Below are 23361 nucleotides of genomic sequence, written 5' to 3'. Positions count from 1 at the left end.
TAGGCCCCAAGGAGGGCGGGAGCGGCAATTCCTCTCGCAACCAGGTCTCCAGTACCCCCAATAAATCGCGGTCGGGGACCGTCTCGGGAATTCCCAGTAAGCGCAGGTTCGAGCGTCTGGAGCGATTCTCCAAATCATCCAGTTTCTCTGCCTGCGCTCGAACCTGCGCCTGCAGCTCACAAAACTCCGCTCCCCGAGTCGTGGATGTGTCCTCCAGATTGGAGACTCGTTGTTCTAACTCGGTCGTGCGTGTCGCCGCCGCCGCCAGCAGAGTTTCAATATTCAGCATTCGTTCCGTTATTATTTCCAGTTTAGGACCTAGTACCTGGGCCAGCGCCTCCCTGATATCACTCAGGGCGGTCTCAGTCAGATTCGAGACCGCCGCCGCGGGGCTTGCCGCCATTTTCTTCTCCACAGGCCTCACTCGGTCTCGATCTTTGCGGGCGGATTTCGGGTGCATGAACTCCTTCGATCTTGTTAAGTATCTGTCCATGCACCCAGAACGATCTTATACGCGGTGAAGTCGCCACAGATTCAGCAGAAAAGTTGTCAGTTATTGATCAGTGTGCAGGGTAGCCCCGGAGCTAGCAAGGAAACGTCCTCACGTGCTCATGGCATCACGTGACCTCCGGTCCTCTCCTTTTTAATATATTCATAAGGGACTTGACACGAGGGCTGCAGGGTAAAGTGACATTATTCGCCGACGACGCAAAACTGTGCAACATAGTAAGTGATGGCGTTTTACATGATAGTATGACACAGGACCTTCGTACGTTGGAAATCTGGTCCTCGACATGGCAGCTAGGCTTCAATGCTACGAAGTGTAAGGTCATGCATCTCGGTAGCAGAAATCCGTGCAGAACTTACACCTTAAATGGAGTAACATTAGCTAGAACCTCAGTAGAAAGAGATTTGGGAGTAGTCATCAGTGCAGACATGAAGGCTGCCAAGCAGGTAGAGAAGGCCACATCCAAGGCAAGGCAAATGATGGGATGTATCAATAGAAGTTTCGTCAGCCGTAAACCAGGAGTCATAATGCCGCTGTACAAGACCATGGTGAGACCTCATCTGGAATACTGTGTGCAATTCTGGAGACCACATTACCGTAAGGACGTGCTTAGAGTCGAGTCGGTTCAGAGGATGGCCACTAGGACGATCTTGGGATGCAAGGGTCTCTCGTACGAAGAGAGACTGAGCAGACTGCGGCTCTACACTCTTGAGGAGCGCAGGGAGAGGGGGGGACATGATTGAGACATTTAAATACATCACAGGACGTGTCGAGGTGGAAGATGACATCCTCTTCCCCAGGGGACCCTCGACCACAAGAGGGCATCCGCTTAAACTCAAAGGGGGGAAATTTAGGGGTGACACCAGGAAGTATTTTTTCACGGAAAGGGTGGTAGATCACTGGAATAAGCTTCCGGTGCAGGTAGTCAAGGCCACAGGCGTGCTTGACTTTAAGAGCAAATGGGACATGTACGTGGGATCCCTACGTAAGACGATTCACTAGCATCTAGACTTATTGGGGTGGGTCAGTAGTGTGGGCAGACTTGATGGGCTATGGCCCTTTTCTGCCGTCATCTTTCTATGTTTCTATAGGAGACATGAGTTGCCATTCTAACCACAACCAATCTGGGAGTTTTTCAATGAGCTCTCGGAGGACCCAATACATACCCTGGCACAGAATAAATCTATATGGCAAAACTCCAAGATTCAAATTGGCGGAGAAAAGCTCGCCTGGAAGCATTGGATGATAGCAGGAATACGGTTATTGGATGATGTTATCTCTAATGGTAAACTGCTTGAGTTTTCACAGTTGCAACATAAATATAGTCTCAATAAATAAGATAGTTTTAGATGGTTGCAATTGAAGCAGGCCATTCAGGCGGGGTTCCCTGAGTGGAAAAACCTTAATAATCAATATAGTATGGAGTTCTTATGCTTTCAGGTAGACTTCCTGGGTCACCAGGCTGCCCAGTGGTATACATTGCTGACTGGATTTATTAAAAAGAAACCAAACACTGGTCTGAGAGACATTTGGAGCATTGAGATCAAGCATCAAATTTCTATGTCCAATGGCCACAAATTTGGACTTGGAGGATGAGATGTCAGCATCTATGAGGCAAACATGTTTTTTTCTGTTACATAGAGCATTATGGACCCCTGTTCGGTTACAAAAATTGGATAGCTCTAAGTCTAATAGATGTTGGCACTGTCATCTCGAAGCAGGGACTTTAGATCATTTATTATTCTATTGTCCATTTATTATGACTTTTTGGCAATCAATTTGGGGCCAAATTAATTGTTTATTAGACAATCCAATGGCATTGTCATATGATACTATGATGTTTGGTATGGCAATGAGAGCAAAAAGTCAGATTTCTTCTAATAATAACAAATTATTACTTATAATGACTGGGGTTGCCATTCAACAAATTACGTATAATTGGAAAAACTGGAGTAGGTTAAATTATAATTTCTGGTGGAATTCCTTATGTCATATTTATAAAATGGAAAGATTTATTGCAATACAGTGAGGATATTTTAGGAAATTTCAAGATGTGTGGGAGCCATTAACAAAATATTGTACTGATTAGATGACAATTTTTCCCTTAAATTTACAGGTTCAATTATGAGGTAGGAGGGGTGTAATTTTATGATTACATATTGTACAAGGTATTGATTATATAATAGGAAGGGGTAGGAGATAAGAATATATCATTTGTACTATTGATGATTATTAAGTGATATACTTATTGTTAATCTGTTTTAACATATTGACACACTTATTGTAAATTCGAAAATGAATAAAGATTTTTTTAAAAAACCCATCTCAAATGTCATAATAATCTTTCCCCATATCGATTTCCAGAAATTGAGTATCAAGGGACAATAAAACAACAAATGATCCAGTGTCCCTATTTCAAGATGACAGTGCCAGCATCTGTTAGACTTTGAACTATCCAGCTTTTGCAAACGAACAGGGGTCCAAATAATTATATATAACAAAAAAAACCCCAAGTTTGTCTCATAGATGCTGACGCTGTACATCTTATTCTCCAAGCCCAAATCCATGGCCATTGAGTAGCAGAAATATGCTGCTGAACTTCAGTGCTCCAAATATCCTTTAAGCTTGTTTTTGTTTTTTTATTCAAATGATCAGATATTAATTTGTACCACTTAGTGGCCTGATACCCTTGAAAATCTGTCTGGAAGCATAGGCCCAGCAAGCTAAACTGATTTTTAAAATTTTTGCCAGTCAGGGAACCCCTTCTGAATGGCCTGCTTCAACTGTAACCATTTATAAGCTAGAGACTTTGAGATGCTTAATGATTGTTGCAGTTGTAATAAATTTACCATTTTCCCATTTGAAATCACATCATCCAGAGTACATATGCCTGCCTTCAATCAATGTTTCCAGAGGATTTTAGACTCGCCGATTTGAATCTTGGAGTTTAACCAAAGGGATTGACACATGGATTGCTGTATTGGAGTAGGAGTCAAGGTATTGATATAGTTTAATGTCTTCCAGATAGAATGAAGAATAATATTGTCCTAATATAGTCGAGGAAACTTGATACTCAAAATATGGTTAAGGCGTAACGGGGCCAAGAGATGATCTTCCAGCATCAACCAATCTGGCAGATTCTCCATGAGTTCAGGAAGGATCAAATACATACCCTGATGCAAAATAAATGCTTGATGATATCTGTAAAAATTTGGAAAATTTACCCCACCCACCGATTGTGGCTTTTGCAAAGATACTAAAGCAATTCCATAAGTTCTACCAAGCCAAAGGAATTTTGTAAGAATATCATTCAGTTTCTTATACAAGGACCCTTGACAATAAACTGGCTACATACTCATTTGGTAGCAAACTACAGGAAAAATCATCATTTTGATGGTTTGCACTCTCCCCACCAAGAAAGATGTAATGGGTTCCAATGCTCACATATTTCTTTGACTTTTAACAATAAAGACTTTTCATTTACTGTCATTATGTCTTCCAATGTTTTTTGAATCACTATGCCCAGATATTTTATACCCTCTTCCTTCCAAAGGAATGGGACTGTATCAAATAAACCTTTTACACAATATACATTTAATGGAAGAACCTCCGATTTGCTCCAGTTTATTTTATAACTAGAAAATTTGCCAAATCAATCAATCAGTTCCAGTAAATGAGGAATAGTTGATTCAGGATTCTTCAAATGAATCAAAATATCGTCTGCTAAGCTGAAACTTTATACTTTCAACCTGCATAGGAAATTCCCTGTATCTCCTTTGCCTGCTAAATAGCCAACAACAAGGGTTCCAAAACAATATCAAAAAGCAAAGGAGATAAGGGGCATCCTTGTATTATTTCCCTTTTCAGACAAAAACGTTCAGAGAAGGTATTATTAATATATAGTCTGGCTGAGGGGGAACTATACAAGGTTTGAATCATTTGAATAAATCCAGAACCTATCCCAAACCACTCCATTGCTTGGTACATACAAGTCCATTCTATACGATCAAAGGTCTTCTCTGCATCTAAAGAGACAGAGAAGGCCGGATCATCCATTGTTTTTGCTAAATTTAGCATATGAAGTGCCAATCTGCTGTTATTTGTAGAATGTCATTGAGCAACAAAACCTGTTTGGTGTATTCGTATCATATAAGGGAGAGCCTTAGCTAACCTCAAAGCCAATAGTTTAACTAAAATTTTTCCATCTACATTGATTAAATAGGCCTGTAGTTTGAAACCAACATGGGATCTCTATTTGGCTTTGAACATAAGCAATGCCTCTGCTGGGTCAGACCTGAGGTCCATCGTGCCCAACAGTCCTTATACACGGCGGCCCAACAGGTCCAGGACCTGTGCAGTAATCCTCTATACCCCTCTATCCCCTTTTCCAGCAGGAAATTGTCCAATCCTTTCTTGAATTCCAGTACCATACGCTGCCCTATTATGCCCTCTGGAAGTGCATTCCAGATGTCCACCACATGTTGGGTAAAGAAGAACTTCCTAGCATTCGTTTTGAATCTGTCCCCTTTCAACTTTTCCGAATACTCTCTTGTTCTTTTATTTTTTGAAAGTTTGAAGAATCTGTCCCTCTCCACTCTCTCTATGCCCTTCATGATCTTGTAAGTCTCTATCATATCCCCTCTAAGTCTCCTCTTTTCCAGGGAAAAGAGTTCCAGTTTCTCCAGTCTCTCAGCGTATGAAAAGTTTTCCTTACTTTTTATCAGACGTGTCGCTCTCCTCTGAACCCTCTTGAGTAACGCCATATCCTTCTTAAGGTACGGTGACCAATATTGGATGCAGTACTCCAGATGCAGACGCTCCATGGCCCAATACAATGGCAGAATAACTTATTTCGTTCTGGTTATAATACCCTTCTTGATTATACCTAGCATTCTATTCGCTCTCTTAGCGGCCGCTGCGCACTGTGCCGTCGGTTTCATTGTCATGTCCACTATTACTCCAAGTCCCTTTCTTGGGTACTCTCCTTCAGTAACATCCCTCCCATCGTATAGTTGTACCTCGGGTTTCTGCTTCACACATGTAGTACTTTACATTTCTCAACGTTGAACTTCACCTGCCATCTCATTGCCCATTCCCCTAGTTTGTTCAAGTTTCTTTGCAATTCTTCGCAATCCTCTTTAGTCCGAGCTCCACTAAATAGTTTAGTGTCGTCCGCAAATTTTATTATCTCACACTTCGTCCCTGCTTCTAGACCATTTATAAATATATTAAATAGCAGTACCCTGAGCACTGAGCCCTGCGGGACACCACTCGTGACCCTCTTCCAGTCCGAGTAGTGGCCCTTCACTCCTACCCTCTGTTTCTTACCCGCCAACCAGTTTCTGATCCATCTATGTACGTCTCCTTCCACCCCATTGTTCTTCAGTTTCCGAAGTAGGTGTTCATGGGGTACCTTGTCAAAGGCTTTTTAGAAATCTAGATATATGATGTCTATGGGGTCTCCTCTGTCCATCCGTTTGTTAATTCATAGAAACATAGAACATGACGGCAGAAAAGGGCCACGGCCCATCTAGTCTGCCCACACTAAGGCCCTGATTCTCCAAAAGTGCGTCCCGATTTTAGTCAGCTGTAGGCGTCCTACAGCTGTCTAATCAACCAATTGGGATGCACGTTTTTAAAAAAAAAATGCTCCCCAGGCAGGCCTGAAGGCGCCTCCGGGAGCCTAGGGAGACCCGCAAGACACCTAAGCTCGCCTAAGGGCCTTAGGCGGGCCTTAGGCGAACCTAGGTGGCCCTACGCGTCTCCCTAGTAGAGGAAGAAACCTTAAAATGTAGATCATCAAAATGCTGATCTACATTGTAAGTAGACGCAGCCGCTATACTTATCGCGGCAAGGGATCTCTCTGCCGCTATAAGTATAGCGGGCCGCGGCCTGTCCGGATGCCCCCCCTCCGACACTACCAACCCCCCCGACACTACCAACCGCCCCCCCCGACACTACCAACCGCCCCCCCCCACCGACATTACCGATCTCCCTCCCACCCCGACACTACCGATTGCTGGCAGGAGGGTGTCCAATCCCTCCTGCCCGAAGACGCACCCCCCCCGGCGCTAACAACCCCCAAACTAACCTGTTCTTCAGGCCAGACGGTTCTTGCCCGTCCAGCCTGTAGCCCGCCTGGTCGAAATGAGGCGGGCTCGCCCCTTCCCGGCCCATCCCGCCGAAGCCTAAGGCCTGATTGGCCCAGGCTCTAGAAGCCTGGACCAATCAGGCCTTAGGCAGAGTGGGTCCGCCCATCCCCACTAAGTCTAAGGTCTGATTGGCCAGCGATCAATCACCCTTTCGGTGAAGGAATATTTTCTGGTGTCACCATGAAATTTCCCACCCCAGATTTTCAATGGATACCCTCTTGTTGCCGTGGCTCCTTTAAGGAAAAAGAGATCCTCTTCCACCTCGATACGGCCTGTGACATATTTGAACGTCTTGATCATGTCTCCCCTCTCTCTGTGTTCCTCGAGTGAGTACAGCTGCAACTTACCCAGTCGTTCCTCATACGGGAGATCCTTGATACCTGAGACCATCCTGGTGGCCATTCGCTGAACCGACTCAACTCTCCGCACATCTTTTTGATAATGCGGCCTCCAGAATTGTATACAGTATTCCAGATGGGGTCTCACCATGGATCTGTACAACGGCATTATGATCTCGAGCTTATGGCTGACGAAACTTCTACGGATACAGCCCATGATTTGTCTAGCCCTGGATGAAGCTTTCTCCACTTGTTTGGCAGTCTTCATGTCTTCGCTAATGATCACTCCCAAGTCACGTTCTGCTAGAGTCCTTCGAAGGAAGAGGGGAAAGCCGATAGTCGATCTGACATCGACACACCGGACTAGAGTATCAAACAAGGATACTGGACCAGGAAAAGGCGATAGAGGGATCGAGACTGAGTGGACATTTTTTGACAAAAAATCCAAGGAAAAGGGGAAAGCTGATAGTCGATCTGACATCGACACACTGGACTAGAGTATCAAACAAGGATACTGGACCAGGAAAAGGCGATAGAGGGATCGAGACTGAGTGGACATTTTTTGACAAAAAATCCAAGGACGCAAAGCAGGGGCCCAGGGAACTGACGAAACCAAAGAGCAAAAAATGGAGGAAACAGTCAGATGGACATCCAAAAATGGGGAAGCAGGCTGAGGACGAGATAGACACACCACAGGAGGGAGATGAGGACGAAATAGACACACCAAAGGAGGAGGATAAACAAAGCGAGGCCCGGGAACTGGCAGCCCATGAGGGGGTAGGCAGGAACACCAAACCACAAGGAAAACCAACAAGGAAGGTAAATAACCGGGACTTAAATTGCCTATACACTAATTCTAGGAGCCTAAGAGCCAAAATGGAGGAGCTAGAAGTCATAGCCAGTAAGAAGGACATAGACATAATTGGAGTCACTGAAACAAGGTGGTCCGAGGACAACAAATGGGATGTGGTCATACCAGGGTACAAACTCTACAGGAGAGAAAGGACATACAAGAAGGGTGGAGGAGGAGAGACAGGACATACAAGAAGGGTGGAGGAATAGCGCTATACATAAAGGACTCCATTCCTTCAACCAGGATGGAAACAGCAATAGGGGCGGACAACTTGAAATCACTATGGGTTAAGCTACCAGGAAATGGAGCTGACATAAAATTGGGACTGTACTATCGCCCACCAGGACAACCGGAAGCAAACAACCAGGACCTGGAGGCTGAATTAAGGCAGGTATGCAAAAGCGGAAGTGTGGTGGTGATGGGGGACTTCAACTACCCTGGCATAGACTGGAGTATTGGACACTCAAACTCCACAAGGGAAACAAAATTCCTGGAAGCTATAAGGGACTGCTTCATGGAACAGCTGGTCATAGAACCAACAAGATGAGAAGCCACTCTTGACCTAATCCTCAATGGGCTAGGGGGACCCGTAAAGGAGGTGGTAGTACTAGCGCCACTAGGAAACAGCGATCACAACATTGCAAGCTAGAAATAGGAACACCAAAAGTGAAGAAAACCACAACGACAGCACTCAATTACAGAAAAGGGAACTACGAGGCCATGAGGAAAATGGTAGGAAAGAAACTCAGCAACAGCTCAGGGAAGATGGAGACCGTAGAAAAAGCCTGGTCCCTGCTCAAAGGCATGGTACACGAAGCACAGAACCTGTACGGCCCCAGGTTTAGGAAAGGGTGCAAGAAGAATCGAACAAAAAACCCGGTGTGGATAACAAATGCAGTAAGAAAGGCGATAAGTGACAAGAAAGCATCGTTCAGAAAATGGAAAAAGGACCAAACCAAGGACAAACAAGATGAACACAAAAGGCACCAAAAGGAATGTCACCGAGTGGTAAGGAAAGCAAAAAGGAGAGACTAGCAGAGAAAGCAGGAAACTTCAAACCATTCTTCAAGTATGTGAAGGGGAGACAACCGGCCAGGGAGGAAGTGGGACCCTTGGACGATGGAGACAGGAAAGGAGTGGTAAAGGAGGAAACAGAGATAGCTGAAAGGTTAAACAAGTTCTTCTCGTCAGTCTTCATGAGAGAGGACACATCCAATATTCCAGAACCCGAGGAGATCTTACATGGAGACCGGGATGGGAAACTGGTCAAACTAGAGGTAAGCCGGGAGGAAGACCTCTGTCAGATAGACAGACTAAAGAGCAACAAATCACCAGGTCCGGACGGCATCCACCCAAGGGTACTAAAAGAGCTAAGAAACGAAATAGCAGAAACTTTTCACAAAATATGTAACCTTTCCTTAGAAACAGGGGAGATCCCAGAGGACTGGAAAATAGCAAATGTCATGCCCATCTTCAAGAAAGGATCAAGGGGTGACCCGGGAAATTACAGGCCGGTGAGTTTGACCTTGGTTCCGGGAAAGATGATGGAAGCACTGATTAAGGACACCATCTGCGGCCACATAGAAAACAATGGGCAGCTGAAGGCAAGCCAGCACGGCTTCTGCAAGGGAAAGTCATGCCTCACGAACTTGCTGTACTTCTTTGAGGGAATAAATAGCCAGATGGATAAAGGGGAATCCATTGACATCATTTACCTTGACTTCCAAAAAGCCTTCGACAAGGTACCCCACGAACGGCTGCTTAAGAAGCTGTGGAACCACGGGGTGCAAGGGGATATCCACCGATGGATCAAACACTGGCTGGCAGGCAGAAAACAAAGGGTTGGAGTAAAGGGCCATTACTCAGAATGGCAATGGGTCACGAGTGGAGTCTCACAGGGGGTCGGTGCTGGGACCGCTCCTGTTCAATATATTTATTAACGACTTGGAGACAGGGACGAACTGTGAGGTCATTAAATTTGCGGACAACACCAAACTCTACAGCAGGGTTAGAACCAAGGAAGACTGTGAAGACCTGCAAAGGGACTTAACGAGATTGGAAGACTGGGCAAGAAAATGGCAAATGAGTTTTAACACTGAGAAATGCAAAGTCAAGCATGTAGGGAAAAAGAACCCGATGTTCAACTATAAAATGGGGGGATCGTTGCTGGGGGTGAGCAAACTTGAAAGAGACCTGGGGGTGATGGTGGACACAACATTGAAAGCATCAGCAGTGTGCGACAGCCTCAAAGAAAGCGAACAGAATGTTGGGTATCATCAAAAAGGGTATCACGACCAGGACGAAGGAAGTCATTTTGCCGCTATATCGGACGATGGTGCGCCCACATCTGGAGTACTGTGTCCAGTACTGGTCGCCGTACCTCAAAAAGGACATGGCGGTACTTGAGGGAGTCCAGAGAAGAGCGACAAAGCTGATAAAAGGTATGGAAAACTTCTCATACGCTGACAGATTGGAAATGCTGGGGCTATTCTCCCTTGAAAGCGGAGACTTAGAGGAGGCATGATAGAAACCTTCAAAACCATGAAGGGCATAGAGAAGGTAGACAGGGACAAATTCTTCAGGTTGTGGGGAGCCACAAGTACAAGGGGGCACTCGGAGAAATTGAAAAAGGACAGGTTTAGAACAAATGCTAGGAAGTTCTTTTTCACTCAGAGGGTGGTGGACACATGGAACGCACTCCCGGAGGCTTTGATAGGCCAGAGCACGCTACAGGGGTTCAAGGAGGGTCTAGATAGGTTCCTAAAAGAAAAGGGGATTGAGGGGTACAGATAGAAGTAGAGGTAGGTTATAGGATTAGTCAGAAACCACTTCACAGGTCATGGACCTGATGGGCCGCTGCGGGAGCGGACCGCTGGGCGCGATGGACCTCTGGTCTGACCCAGTGGAGGCAACTTCTTATGTTCTTATGAAGAAGTGCAATAAGTTCGATGGGCATGATCTCCCCTTGCAGAAAACATGTTGGCTGGTTATCAGAAATTTGTTTCTTTCAAAATGTTCATTGATGTTGTCTTTTATCAGTGCTTCCGCCATTTTCCCCGGAACCGAGATCAGAATCACCGGTCTGTAGTTTCCCGGTTCAACTCTTGATCCCTTTTTAAAGATAGGCGTAACGTTGGCTATCTTCCAGTCCTCCTGGATCATACTTTTTTTCAGGGATAGATTGCAAATTTGCTGCAGTAGTTCCGCTATCTCCTCCTTTAGTTCCTTCAGAACCCTTGCATAGATTCTGTCTGGACCCGGGGATTTGTCAGTTTTTAGTTTTTCTAGCTACCTGCGTATGTCTTCAAGGCTCACTTCCATGGATGTTAATTTTTCTGCTTGAACTCCATTGAAGATTTGCTCAGGTTCCGGTATGTTGGATGTGTCTTCATTTGTAAATACAGATGAAAAGAACATGTTAAGTCTTTCTGCTACTTCTTTCTCCTCCTTCACCACTCCCTTCCTGTCTCCATCATCCAGCGGTCCCACCTCCTCCCTAGCCGGCTTCTTCCCTTTAACATATCTAAAGAACAGTTTGAAATTTCGAGCTTCCCTGGCTAGCCTCTCTTCATACTCTCTTTTGGCTTTTCGAACCACATGGTGACATTCTTTTTGATACTTCCTATGCTCTTTCCAGTTCCCCTCAGTTTTGTCCTTTTTCCATTTCCTGATTGAATTTTTCTTATTGCCTATTGCTTCCCTCACTATTTTAGTTATCCACACCGGGTGTTTTGTTCGACTCTTTTTGCACCCCTTTCTGAATCTGGGGATATACAGATTTTGTGCCTCGCTCACCGTGTCCTTGATAAAAGACCAGGCATGTTCTACCATTTCAAAAATGATTGGTGGTGAGGGAAACCTCTGAAATATGCAGGGCTGAGAGGTCAAAGTGAGTAACGATTATAACACTGGAGTCAAGACTTCTCAGAATAAATATCAAAAATAGAAGTTAGATGAAATTCAAATACAATAAAGTAAATGCACTTTTACATACACTCAGATATGTGCCATAGCTCCTATAGCCGAACCCACCGTCCCATCACTGTGTATGGCTATGATGCAAAATTATAGTATTGGAGTACTTCTTAAATATTAAATATATTTTTCAGTGGCAATAAAAGGAAAATCAATTCCTACTTAACTTAAAGGGGTGTTGGTAGGTCCCGACATGGACCATGTTTCGAGGGTCTTTTTCAAGGAACCCAAAGGAGGTGTTAATAGTTTCAAATGCCAAAGAAATAATTGCTGGGTGATGCAGACAAAAGATTTGTACATAAGTTGAAAATGTCACTTCTAATCCTTCAAAAGTATGGCAGCGGTGAACCATCATAGTGAAGTGTCTTGGATTCCAATTTCAGAGAGCCATTCAATGAGGAGAGGATGATCAATTGTGTCAACCACAATGCTGAGATCCAACAGCACCAGAAGGACAACATTACCCTTATCCATGAGTTTCCAGCAGTCATCGATGATATCAGGAAGGATGGTTTCAGTATTGTGGAGATTCCTGAATCCTGATTAGAAGGCAGATAGGGTTCCTTGCTTGTCGATGAAAGAGTGCAATTGGTTTAACACTATTTTTTTCCAGAATCTTGGAGATGAAGGGTAGATTGGAGACAGGTCTAAAGTTGCTGGGCATTTTAGGGTCAAGTATGGGTTTTTTCAAGATTGGTCTGATGACCGCTGACTTCCAGTTTGCAGGCACTATGCCTGTTTCTAGAGAGGTGTTGAGGGGAATTTTTAGTAGCATTATAGTTATAAAAATAATAATAATTTTATTCTTATATACCGCCATACCGAAAAAGTTCTAGGCAATTCACAAGGTAAGCTAATACATGGGATACAGATAAAATACATATTAGAATAATGGACTTAAAAACAGATAAAGACAGAAAAATAGAACTGTTGGAAATTCACTGATAAGTAACATATGTTTTGCAGTTGCTATTAAAGGGGCAATTCTATAACTGGGTGCCATATATTTTATTCACATAAGTGCCAATTTTCTTGGCACTTAGTACATCAAGGTGTGCAGAAGCACAAGCATCTAGTTATAGAAGTTCCTTGTGATCCTGGGCATCACTTAATCTTCCATTGCCCCAGGTACATTAGATAAATTGTGAGCCTGCCAGGATAGATATGGAAAATTTTTTGAGTACCTGAATGTAAACTGCTTAGACAACCTCCATTGATAAGTGGTATATAAATAACTACAGTAATAATAATTTTGTTTATAAGATACATTCTTTTGAAAATTCAAAGGTATGTGCACAGGTACAAATCTCCTTCCCCTGCCACAGTAGCCTCACCCCTAGATTTGTCTCTGCTTAGGTGGGTAAACAAATAACCTATGCACTTACTTTTACCTGTAAGGAGTGTGTGGCACGGTGGGTAGAGCCATAGCCTCAGCACCCTGAGGTTGTGAGTTCACATCCCATGCTGCTCCTTGTGACCCAGGGCAAGTCACTTAAGGCTCCTTTTACTAAGGTGCACTAAGCATTTTAGCATGCGCTAAATGCTAATGCATGCATGTTAGTCTATGGCCACATCAGTGGTTAGTGTGCACGTATATTTAGCCATGCTAAAACATATAGCACACCTTAGTAAAACAGGGGGTTAATCCCCCATTGCCCTAGGTACATTAGATAGAGTGTGAGCCCATCAGGACAGATAGAGAAAAATGCTTGAGTACCTGAATGTAAACCACTTAGGCTATAAGTGGTATATAAAATAAATAAATACTTTCATCAAAACTCATTTCCATAGGTAAAACTGTTTTATCCACAAAAAGGCTCTGAACATTTAATCCTATTGATTCTTGAAAAGTATCCGCTTTATAGTTTTATGACTATGAAGTTGTTTTGTATTCCACTGGGGTGTAAATCTCTACTGTTCATAGCAGGCACTGATTGTCATTAACAATCACTTTTTTAAATGTCTAGGAGGAAATCCTCAGAAGGGAATAGAGGAAAAACCCATTTGTCACAATATACTGCCTTCTTCACTTCACCTTTTGTGGTTTTCTCCTGGACTGTCATCTTCTACATTGGATTCCTTCTGCTCTTTGCATATGTGCTGCTGATGAATTTCCAGATCACACCAACTGGCCTAGAGATCACACTTTATGTCCTGGTTTTCATCCTACTCTGTGATGAAATTCGACAGGTGAGGGACCAAGGTACCTCTTTTATCATCTTGCAGGAAATGTTAAAGATTTAGCATTCTAGAGTTTGCCCTGTATAGCTAAGCAATTGTCCTGATCTCCATTGTGTTAAGAAATGAAAAATGTTAATTAGACAAACAGGGCTTTAGGAACTATCAAACTACTGTATATACTTGAAGTGAGCTATACTACAGATGTTTTCCTTAATTTTCATATCATAGAGGGATTTAAGAAATCCATTTTTGATCTCTATCTCATCAGCTTGCTATTAAACATAAACATATGATGTCTGACAATTAAGTTCATGAACTTGCCTCTGTGCGCTTACATTGGCAGCACTGTACAAACAACTCAATAAGGTTTCATAACCTTGGAATATCAGTGTCTCACAGCTGTGTTCATGTTGATGTGTGGTGGTGTCTTGCTGAGTGGTGTTATTATTGTGTGTTTTTGTGTGCCATCGCAAGAATGTCAGAGATTGAAGTAGAGCAATGAGCAAACATTAACTTTCTTGTTAAACTTGGCAAGACTGGAAGTGAAATCAGGGACGTTAGTCCAAGTTTATGGGAATAATGCCATGAAGAACACAACAGTGTACAAATGGATTAAACATTTTCCTGAGGAGAGAGAAATTGTAACTGATGAAGAAAGGTCAGGGTGGCCAGTAATGATCAGAACTGATGAAAACATTGCAAAAATTCATTGAATTGTGTGTAAAAATTGTCAGCTGATTGTGAGAAGCATAGCAGATTAGGTAAACAGTGATAGAAAAATAGGAAAATCTTAAATTAAAATCTTGGCATGAGTAAGGTGTGTGCAAAAATGTTCCTGAAGGAACTCACTGTGAACAAAAATAAAGGAGAGTAGAAGTTTGTCAAGACTTTTTGGAGAGTCAAGACAATATTTTGGGCTGTGTTATCACTGGTGATGAAACATGGGTGTACAAGATGACCCTGAAACAAAGCGCTAAAGTGCACAATGGAAGTCAGCCCATTCTCCATGAATAAAAAAGTTCCGTCAGTCCAAAGCAAGAGTCAAAACAATGTTGCTAACCTTTTTTTATATCAGAGGGATTGTTCATTATGCATTTATACCAACTGGACAAACAGTTAACCAAGTTTGCTATTTGGAAGTGCTGAAAAGGCTGCATGAAAAATTTAGACAAAACAATCTGAACTTTTCACTAACAACTCAAGGCTCTTGCATCACGACAATGCACCAGCTGATGAGAGAGTTTTTAGCCAGAAAACAAATAACTATATTTGAACACCCTTTCTACTCACCTGATCTGGCCCCCAATGACTTTTTTATTTTTTCTTTACCTGAAGGTAAAGGGAATATTGAAAGGAAAACATTTTTGTATGACATGGCACTAGCATCGGTATATAGCTTCCCAAGGGGAATACTTCGAAGGTGACCATAGTGATATTCAGCAATGAAGTGTGTACCACTTTTTCTAGGATGAGTTCATGAACTTAATTGTCATATCTTGTACAGTTTAATTAATCTGTATATTTTTTCACTTATACTTGCAAAATTCAAAGACTTTTAGACTGATGTAGTAATGTGCATTTATCATTTTAGCACATACTGTATTTCCCTGAAAATATGCCCTACCCCTGAAAATAAGCCCTAGTCATAGGCAGCTGCACTTCCCCCGCCACGCAGCTGAACCGCTGAACCCCTACTGACCCTCCATTCCTCCCTCCCAACTGATCCCCGCCAACCGTGACCATAAATACCTTGCTACAGAGGAGCGTCAGGCCAGCAGCACTCACAGGCTGCTTCACGGCCTTCTCGCTGGGGCCTTCTGTGTACTGATGATGCCAATACACAGACGGTCCCAGCGAGAAGGCTGTGAAGCAGTCTGTGAGTGCTGCTGGCCTGATGCTCCTCTGCAGCAAGGTATTTATGGTCGCGGTTGGCAGAGATCGGTTGGGAGGGAAGAATGGAGGGTCAGCAGGGGTTCAGCTGCATGGCGGAGGCAGAGACAGGTGCTCAAGGGTTCTGCTGCACGAGGGATGGGAGAGAGGGAAGGATGGAAATGGGCAAGGGTTCTGCTGCACAGGGGGATGTGAGGGAGGGAAGGATGGAAGCTGGGTAAGGGTTTTGATGCACAGGGGGATGAGAGAGATGGAGGGATAGAAAGATGCTGCTAAGGGAAGGCAAAAGGGGAAGGGTGAGAGGGGAGGAAAGATACTGCACATGTGAGGGAAAGCAAAGAGGAAGAATTGGTGTGAAGAAGAGGAATGGAGAGATGATCATGTATATGAAAAAAATAAGCCCTACCCGAAAATAAGACCTACTGCCTTTTTTGGACCCACAAATAAATATTAAGACACTCTTATTTTCGGGGAAACACGGTAGTATCCCATATTATGCTATGGAGTTTGCAATGTATATTCCCCCAGATTCAATATAATTTGCCAAACATTGAGTGCACAAATTTGGGTGTGGATTCCAGATTTGCATGGAAACTAATAAGCTATTAACAATCAATAATTGCTGTTAATTGACAGTAATTTAGACTTATGTGAAGATCTGCCTTGTGTCCTATTCTATAACATGCAAACCTAGATTTTATAGCATGCAACTCATAAGGAAGTGTGGTCATGGGAGGAGCATGGGCAGAATTTAAGAATGATGTTATAGAACAGTGTTATTTACACATCCAACTGCCATTGGATGCACACCAGCATTTACACCAATTTCAGCAGGTATAAGTGCTCATGCTCAAAATTGGGTACAAGGTCTGCACTAAACTAGTATCTACAAAGAGTGCTCTGAACAGACTTTTACTAGAACTAGCTTAACATGGATCTTCCTGGTGCCTAACTTTAGGCATCATTTACTACTGTATATACTTGAATATAAACCAAGATATTTGAGCTCAAAAATTGGCCCAAAAATGGGGTCTCAGTTTCTATTCAGGCCCAGCGCCCACCTGCCCCCCTCCTGGACTTGTTGTAAGCCTCCGCCAAGCTCTGCCCTGTCCACCCTCTCCCTGCCCTGTCCATTGTACCTCCTCCCTGCTGATATCCTGCATGCCACCACACCTTCCATATGACCTACATACCTAGAATCTCTGGTGGGCCAGAGGTGTAGCAGGCAGGAGCAATCTTTCTGCGCTCCTGCCCTGCTGCTGAGCTGGTCGCAGTGGTGTAAAGGGTGAACAGAATGTTAGGAATGATAAATAAGGTGATCACGAACAGATCGGAGAAGGTTATCATGCCGCTGTACCAGGCCATGGTGCGTCCTCACCTGGAGTACTGTGTCCAGCACTGGTCACCGTACATGAAGAAGGAGACGGTACTACTTGAAAGGGTCTAGAGAAGAGCAACTAAAATGGTTAAGGGGGTGGAGGAGTTGCCGTAAAGCCAAAGATTAGAGAAACTGGGCCTCTTCTCCCGCGAACAGAGGAGATTAAGAGGGGACATGATCAAAACATTCATGGTACTGACAGGAATAGACTTAGTAGATAAGGACAGGTTGTTCACTCTGTCCAAGGTAGGGAGAATGAGAGGGCACTCTCTAAAATTGAAAGGGGATAGATTCCGTACAAACGAAAGGAAGTTCTTCACCCAGAGAGTGGTAGAAAACTGGAACGCTCTTCCGGAGTCTGTCATAGGGGAAAACACGCTCCATGGATTCAAGACAAAGTTAGACAAGTTTCTGCTGAATGGGAACATACGCAGGTAGAGCTAGTCTCAGGGCGCTGGTCTTTGAGCAGAAGGCCGCCATGTGAGTGGACTGCTGGGCATGATGGACCACTGGTCTGATCTAACAGCGGCAATTCTTATGTTCTTATGATGGTTCAGCTGTGTGCTTTCGGCGCTGAGTGGCTTCCTGAATGGCTGCTGTAAATTCTTACGAGACTCACCGCAGCCATTCAGGAAGCCGATCAGCACCGAGCAGCAGTGCTAAAAGCACACTCCTGCTCGGTATAGCTCAACTGCCAAAACTCGTAGCTCAGCAGCAAGGCAGAAATGCAGAAAGCTCACTCCTGCTTGCTATAGCTTTGGATCAGTTATGTGGGTCAAACGGAAGGTGCAGCGACATGCAGGATATCAGCAGAGAAGAGGTACAATGGACAGGGTAGGGAGGGGGGGACAGGGTGCAGAACCTGGTAGAGGAGGGTGTGGATCCCAGATCTGCATGCAAGCTAATTAATGAGCTATTAACAATCAATAATTGGGTGCAGATCCTGGCAGGGCACTTGAATATTAAGCCCCCCCCATCTTATATTCGAGTCAACCATTTTTCTTCCTTTTTGGGGGAAAAATGGGGGTCTCGACTTATATTTGGATCAACACATTCAAGTATATACAGTAAATTCCTTCCATTGTGTCTGGAACAGCAAGGATGGAGGGGAGGAGATCTCATCATAAAATTAACCTTTTTTTCTGAGCAAGTAATTCTCTCTTCCTTTTGAGATTCCATACAATCAAAACCATGGTGCCAGCACCTTCCTTTGCATCTGGCCAGATAATATTTCCCTATTTATTAATCTGCAAAGGTTAAATGTGACATTAGCTTTAAAAGGTCATGGTGAGAGATACAGTTCATAAATTATACAAAGGTTAAACTTGTGACATCAGGTTTAAAGGGTGATGGGACTTGTTATACCACATCTTTGGGACATTGCTGTGAATAAGGCTGCCCTGGAACTTCAATAAGATAAGTTGCTCTGCATTTCATATTCTGCTCTTTTCACTGGTTTTCAGCATTATATCTGCTTAATTTCTCTTCTCATCCCTGTTTCTTACTAAAAATAAAAAAATAAAAAAGCACAAAAAAAGAAACCCTTATCTTTCCTCTGTTAAATCTTATTTCCTCTTCCTCTTCATAGGAAAAAGGGTAAGACTTTGTTAACTCTAATTAAATCCTGGTGCCTGTGGCTCAGGGTGACTAAAGTAGGGAAAATCCTGTTATAAATCCTGTGTTTTAGGGTAGCATTTTTGTTTAAAATACTGTGTTTTAGGTGGTATAGAGCCTATATTTCTGTCTTACTAGTATTCAGCCATTGTTTTCTGCTAATTAGGTAGAGAAGGGAGGGGCTCTGTTTTACTTCTAAGGTTAATTGCATTATCTTTGGGACATTGCTGTGAACAAGGCTGCCCTGGAACTTCAATAAGATAAGTTGCTCTGCATTTCATATTCTGCTCTTTTCACTGATTTTCAGCATTATATCTGCTTAATTTCTTTTCTCATCCCTGTTTCTTACCAAAAAAACAAAAACAAAAAATAAACCCTTCTCTTTCCCTTCATAGGAATAAGGGTAAGACTTATAGTCTACTACGAACTTTCAAGACTCAAAGTAGACAAAGCCATGGGACCAGACAATCTACACCCCAGGGTGCTCAGAGAGCTGTGTGAAGTTCTAGCTGAACCACTATCCGTGCTCTTCAATCTTTCCATGCACATGGGAAGAGTACCCCTGGACTGGAAAACAGCTAACGTAATTCCACTCCACAAAAAGGGCTGCAGAACAGAAACAGAAAATTACAGACCGGTGAGTCTCACATCCATAGTGTGCAAACTCATGGAAACACTGATCAAACAGGAACTCGACCAAATACTAGACGAAGAAAATCTACGTGATCCACACCAACACGGATTTACCAGGGGAAGGTCCTGCCAATCTAATCTGATTGACTTCTTTGACTGGGTGACTAGTCATATGGATGCTGGGGAGTCCCTGGACGTGATTTATTTGGACTTCAGCAAAGCTTTTGATAGCGTCCCACTGATAAACAAACTAAAATCTATGGGATTAGGGGATACACTCACTACATGGGTTAGGGATTGGCTAAGCGGTAGGCTTCAAAGGGTGATGGTAAACGGTACTATTTGGAGGCTTAAGGCTTGCCCCATCTGTCTTCAACTTGCCAGTATTAAGGAGGAGCTCTGCAAACTTAAACAGGAATTGAATACAATTAAAGCAGCTTCCATCACTCCACAAAATCATACCAACTTACCACCTCTACCTCAAAGAATAAAACAGCCCAGGAATAAATGGGTCAAAGTAGGCTCAGGAAGACTGCGACATGTAACACAGAAACATCCACCTTCACCTCTACAGAATTCCTTCGCTCCACTAGTGCACTGCGATACTCAAGAAAACAGAAGGGAGGTGGGACTGGAACCAATGAAGGTAACTCAAGAGAACAAGCGCACCCTAAGTACAAATAAAAAAGCCAAAAACAGAAAACTATTACTGTTGGGGGATTCCATCATCAGAGGCATTAACCTTGGAACACAGGGCGAGGAGACCAAAATAGTGAAATGTCTTCCAGGATCCTCAGCTACCAGGAGTTCCAGGCAAATACTGACTATAATTAAGGAAGAAACTAAGGATTTTAACACTGATGTTGTTATCCATCTGGGAACAAATGACTTGGCCAACAACTCCACACTTGCAGCACAGAAAGCTTTTCGGGAGCTTGGTGAGGGCGTGAAACCTTTTGTAAAGACTTTAGCTTTTTCTGAAATACTGCCTGCATATGGAAAGGGAGAGCAAAGAGTGAAAAACACAGAGGACTAATAGATGGCTCAGGGCCTGGTGTCATCAAGAAGGCTTCAGGTACATAGGAGGATGGGGAAATACATGGAAGGACAAGAAGCTATATTGCACTGATAGGCTACATATTACTACAGCAGGAAAAAGAAACCTTGCAGAGAAATTTAGACAATATTTTTCTAGGCATTTAAACTAGAAGGTGGGGGTGGTGTATGTTCGAAGGACAATTATAGAGACCACCCCCGGCAAAAGAAAAGATGTGATAGTAAAGGCTGCAACATAAGCAATATCAGCAACTCATTTCTTAGTATTGCAACGGAAAGTGAAACGACACAAAAATCCATACGAAAAAGGAGATTATCGCTGAAAAATAGCTGGAAAGCGATGACCACAAATGCTCGCAGTCTAAGCAACAAAGTTCATGATCTGCAAACCCTGATGTTAGAGGCAGATCTAGATATTGTTGCTATCACAGAGACATGGTTCAGTGAATCACATGGATGGGATGCAAACATACCGGGATATAATCTTTTTAGGAAGGACAGAGATGGTCATAAAGGTGGAGGAGTAGCTCTCTATGTAAAGATCAATATCCAAGCGACCGAAATGCAAGGGACCTGGGGAGAGGAAGAAGCGATATGGATTGCTCTGAAAAGAGAAAATGGAACTTCTATCTACGTGGGTGTAGTCTACAGACCTCCGACTCAATCGCAGCAAATTGATAAGGATCTGATTGTGGATATCCAAAAGTTTGGAAGGAAAGAGGAGGTTCTGCTGTTGGGAGATTTCAACCTGCCGGATGCGGACTGGAATGTTCCGTCTGCGGAATCGGAAAGAAGTAGGGAAATTGTGGATGCCTTTCAAGAGGCTCTGCTCAGACAAATGGTGACGGAACCCACAAGGGAAAAAGTGATATTGGATCTGGTCCTCACAAATGGAGAGAGTATCTCTAATGTTCGAGTGGGTGCTCACCTGGGAAGTAGCTATCATCAAATGGTTTGGTTTGATATAACGGTAAAGTGGAGAGCGGCCTCACGATACTTAAAGTCCTAGATTTCAAACGTACGGACTTTAATGCGATGGGAAAGTACCTGAAGAAAGAGCTGTTATGGGAGGACATAAGAGAAGTGGAAAGACAGTGGTCTAAGCTGAAAGGAGCGATAAAAATGGCTACGGACCTTTATGTGAAGAAAATCAATAAAAACAAGAGAAAAAGGAAGCCGATATGGTTCTCCAACCTAGTGGCTGAGAAAATAAAGGCGAAAGAGTTGGCGTTCATGAAATATAAAAAAACCCAAGAAGAGGAGAGCAGAAAGGACTACAGGGTGAAACTGAAAGAAGCCAAGAGAGAGATACGCTTGGCGAAGGCACAGGCGGAAGAACAAATGGCTAAAAATGGAAAAAAGGGAGATAAAAATTTTTTCTGATATATTAGTGAAAGGAGGAAGATAAAAAATGGAATTGCTAGGCTAAAAGATGCTGGGAACAAATATGTGGAGAGTGATGAGGAGAAAGCAAATGTGCTAAACAAATACTTCTGTTCTGTGTTCACAGAAGAAAATCCTGGAGAAGGACCGAGATTGTCTGGCAAAGTTACATGAGAAAATGGAGTAGATTCTGCACCGTTCATGGAGAAGGGTGTTTATGAGCAACTTGAACAACTGAAGGTGGACAAAGCGATGGGACCAGACGGGATCCATCCCAGGATACTAAGAGAGCTCAGAGAGGTTCTGGCGAGTTCTATTAAAGACTTGTTCAACAAATCTCTGGAGACGGGAGTGATTCCTGGGGATTGGAGGAGAGCGGATGTGGTCCCTATTCATAAAAGTGGTCACAGGGATGAAGCAGGAAACTACAGGCCGGTGAGCCTCACTTCAGTTGTTGGAAAAATAATGGAAGTGTTGCTGAAAGAAAGGATAATGTACTTCCTTGAATCTAATGGGTTACAGGATCTGAGGCAACATGGCTTTACAAAAGGTAAATCGTGCCAAACAAACCTGATTGAATTTTTTGATTGGGTGACCAGAGAGCTGGATCGAGGACATATGCTAGATGTAATTTACTTGGATTTCAGCAAAGCCTTTGATACAGTTCCTCATAGGAGGCTGTTGAACAAACTTGAAGGGCTGAAGTTAGGACCCAAAGTGGTGAACTGGGTCAGAAACTGGCTGTCGGACAGACGCCAGAGGGTGGTGGTTAATGGAAGTCGCTTGAAGGAAGGAAAGGTGACTAGTGAAGTCCCTCAGGGTTCGGTGCTGGGGCCAATCCTGTTCAATATGTTTGTGAGTGACATTGCTGAAGGGTTAGAAGGAAAAGTGTGCCTTTTTGCAGATGATACCAAGATTTGTAACAGAGTAGACACCGAAGAGGGAGTGGAAAATATGATAAAGGATCTGCAAAAGTTAGAGGAATGGTCTAATGCCTGGCAACTAAAATTCAATGCAAAGAAATGCAGAGTAATGCATTTGGGGATTAATAATAGGAAGGAACCGTATATGCTGGGAGGAGAGAAGCTGATATGCACGGACGGGGAGAGGGACCTTGGGGTTATAGTGTCCGAAGATCTAAAGGCGAAAAAACAGTGTGACAAGGCAGTAGCTGCTGCCAGAAGGATGCTGGGCTGTATAAAGAGAGGCGTAGTCAGTAGAAGGAAGAAGGTGTTGACGCCCCTGTACAGGTCATTGGTGAGGCCCCACTTGGAGTATTGTGTTCAGTTTTGGAGACCGTATCTGGCGAAAGACGTAAGAGGACTTGAGGCGGTCCAGAGGAGGGCGACGAAAATGATAGGAGGCTTGCACCAGAAAACGTATGAGGAGAGACTGGAAGC

At 43.5% G+C, this 23361-nt stretch overlaps 1 protein-coding gene across 1 annotated transcript in view; it reads left to right on the top strand.

Moving 5' to 3' along the window:
• Positions 1–23361, top strand: part of TRPM8 (transient receptor potential cation channel subfamily M member 8) — a 2182726-nt gene that overhangs the window by 1625859 nt on the left and 533506 nt on the right. The window contains 1 exon segment of the mRNA XM_033944097.1: positions 13797–14016. Within this exon segment, the coding sequence (XP_033799988.1) occupies positions 13797–14016 (220 nt within the window).

Source organism: Geotrypetes seraphini, chromosome 5 (genome assembly GCF_902459505.1).
Source record: "Geotrypetes seraphini chromosome 5, aGeoSer1.1, whole genome shotgun sequence".
NCBI lineage: Eukaryota > Metazoa > Chordata > Amphibia > Gymnophiona > Dermophiidae > Geotrypetes > Geotrypetes seraphini.
This window is presented reverse-complemented; position numbering and strand designations above follow the sequence as displayed.